At 47.9% G+C, this 2555-nt stretch overlaps 1 gene segment (V, D, J or C); it reads right to left on the reverse strand.

The window, feature by feature from the left end:
* Positions 1-1868: 1868 nt before the first annotated feature.
* LOC104834223 overlaps positions 1869-2555 on the reverse strand; it is a 20124-nt gene continuing 19437 nt past the window's right edge. The window contains 1 exon segment of the C gene segment in view: positions 1869-1886. Within this exon segment, the coding sequence occupies positions 1869-1886 (18 nt within the window).

Genomic DNA, 2555 nt, shown 5'->3' on the forward strand with positions numbered 1-2555 from the left:
TGATACACCAACGCAAAACGGGCTCATTTCTGGCAAAAATGGTTTTTTTTTTGTAGTTTGATGGGAATGAGGGAGATGCACCAACACAAAACGGGCTGATTTCAGGAGAAAATGTGTTTTTTTGTAACTTGATGGGGATTGGGGTGCGATGCCCCAACGAAAATGAGCTGATTTCATTGGAAAATGGGGTTTTTTCCGGCTGATGGAAACGGGCTGAAGTTCATTTTATTCCTTGAATCTTCAAAAAAGCCACAAAACGATGCTGGGCAGCGCTCGGCCATGGGGGAAAGAGAGGGGACAACCCAAGGACGAGGGTCTTCTTCCATCTGCGGCGGTCACAGGACCTGGGGGGAGACACCAAGACTTAATTAATCAGCCTTAATTACTCATCAGCAAGTCGCTGGGGCACACGGTTACCTTGAAGAGGGTGACGCCAGTGCTGTAACAGAGGCTGAGGAGGAAGAGGACGATGAAGGTCACGGCCGTCCAGAGGTCGGTGGTGTCTTCCTCCACCTCGGGGTCCTTGCCCACCGTCACCATGATGCAATCTGGGGATGGGGGGGCAAGAGGTGGACTTCAGTGGTGGGGTTGGGCGGTGGAGACCCCCTTCATGACCTGTCACCGAAAACCCAACGCGCGAGCAAAGGGGGCATAACGATTTTTGGTGCATGCAGCAAAAAAATCCCATTTTCTGCCATTTCCCACCCATTTTCTACCCAATTCTTGTGCAAAACCCTGCAGTGAGCAAAAGGACCATGAGGATTTTTGGTGCATGCAGCAAAAAAATCCCGTTTTCTGTCATTTTCCACCCAATGCTTGTGCAAAACACTGTGGCGAGCAAAAGGACCATGAGGATTTTTGGTGCATGCAGCAAAAAATCCCACTTTCTGCCATTTTCCACCCATTTTCTGTGCAAAACACTGCAGTGAGCTAAGGGGACATAACGATTTTTGGTGCATACAGCAAACCCCCCCATTTTTAGACATTTTTCCACCCAATCCTTGTGCAAAACCCTGCAGTGAGTGAGGGGGCATGATGATTTTTGGCACATGCTGCAAAAAACACATTTTTAGCCATTTCCCATCTAATTCTTGAGCAAAATCCAGCGTCAAGCAAAAGGACCATGAGGATTTTTGGTGCATGCAGCAAAAAAATCCCGTTTTCTGTCATTTTCCACCCATTTTCTACCCAATGCTTGTGCAAAACACTGTGGCGAGCAAAAGGACCATGAGGATTTTTGGCACATGCTGCAAAAAACACATTTTTAGCCATTTCCCATCTAATTCTTGAGCAAAATCCAGCGTCAAGCAAAAGGACCATGAGGATTTTTGGTGCATGCAGCAAAAAAATCCCGTTTTCTGTCATTTTCCACCCAATCTTTGTGTAAAACCTTACTGTGAGCAGAGGGGGCATGAGGATTTTTGGTGCATGCACCAAAAAAACCTATTTTCAGCCTTTTTCCACCCATTTTCTACCAACTCCTTGTGCAAAACTCTGCTGTGAGCAAAGGGACCATGAGGATTTTGGGTGCATGCAGAAAAAAACCCATTTTTATGCATTTTCCACCCAATCCTTGTGCAAAACACTGCAGCGAGCAAAAGGAACACGAGGATTTTTGGTGCATGCAGCAAAAAAACCCCTTTTTACCTGTTTCCCACCCATTTTCTAACCAATCCTTGTGCAAAACTCTGCTGTGAGCAGAGAGGGCATCAGGATTTTGGGTGCATGCAGCAAAAACCCCACAGGTTTGCCCCGTTTTCCCCCATTTTCTACCCAATCTTTGTCCAAATTCCTGCTGCAAAGCAAAAGGGGCGCAGGGGTTTTTTTGGTGCATGCAGCAAAAACCCCATTTTCACCCATTTTCCACCCTAGTCCTCATCCAAAACCTGCCTCAAGCAAAACAACCAAGAGGATTTTTGGTGCATGCAGCAAAAAAAACCCCATTTCCACCTATTTTCTACCCAATCCTTGTCCAAAAATCTCCTACAAGCCACGGCGATTTTTGCCGCATGCAACAAAAAGTCCTTTTCCCACCCGTGTTTTCACCCAAACCTGCTCTAAACACCACCAGAAAAATGCCCAAACCGGTGGGAAAACACGCCCCTTCCCTTTGAACCTCCTCGTTGGGTGAGTTCGGTTGATTATTAGGGTGAAAAACCCTTATTTTGGGGGAATTTCCCTCTTCCGGAGGCGAAGACGCAGAAGGAAGGGTGTGGTTTGCAAGGAGATGTCTCCTTGTCCCACCAGGTTGTCCAATCCGAGAGCGGCTGGGTGGGTTCCCCCCCACCCTGCCTCCCAACTTTGACCTTCACTAGTGAAGCCAACTCTGACCATCACTCAACGGAGCAAGGAAGACTTCCCAGCATCTCCCCCCCCCCCCCCCCAACAACCTTTTGACCCCACCCTAATTACGATTAAGACGGCGGGGGATGTTTGGTTTGGTTTTTTTTGAAGGGCTGGGAGGGGGGAACGCACGCGCCGGATGAAGACAACCCCAACCGAGACCAGCGTTGCCATGTTGCGTCATGATACAGGTTGGATTTTTTTTTTTTTTT

This window comes from Haliaeetus leucocephalus, unplaced genomic scaffold, assembly GCF_000737465.1.
Source record: "Haliaeetus leucocephalus isolate CR32 unplaced genomic scaffold, Haliaeetus_leucocephalus-4.0 Scaffold320, whole genome shotgun sequence".
NCBI classification, from domain to species: domain Eukaryota; kingdom Metazoa; phylum Chordata; class Aves; order Accipitriformes; family Accipitridae; genus Haliaeetus; species Haliaeetus leucocephalus.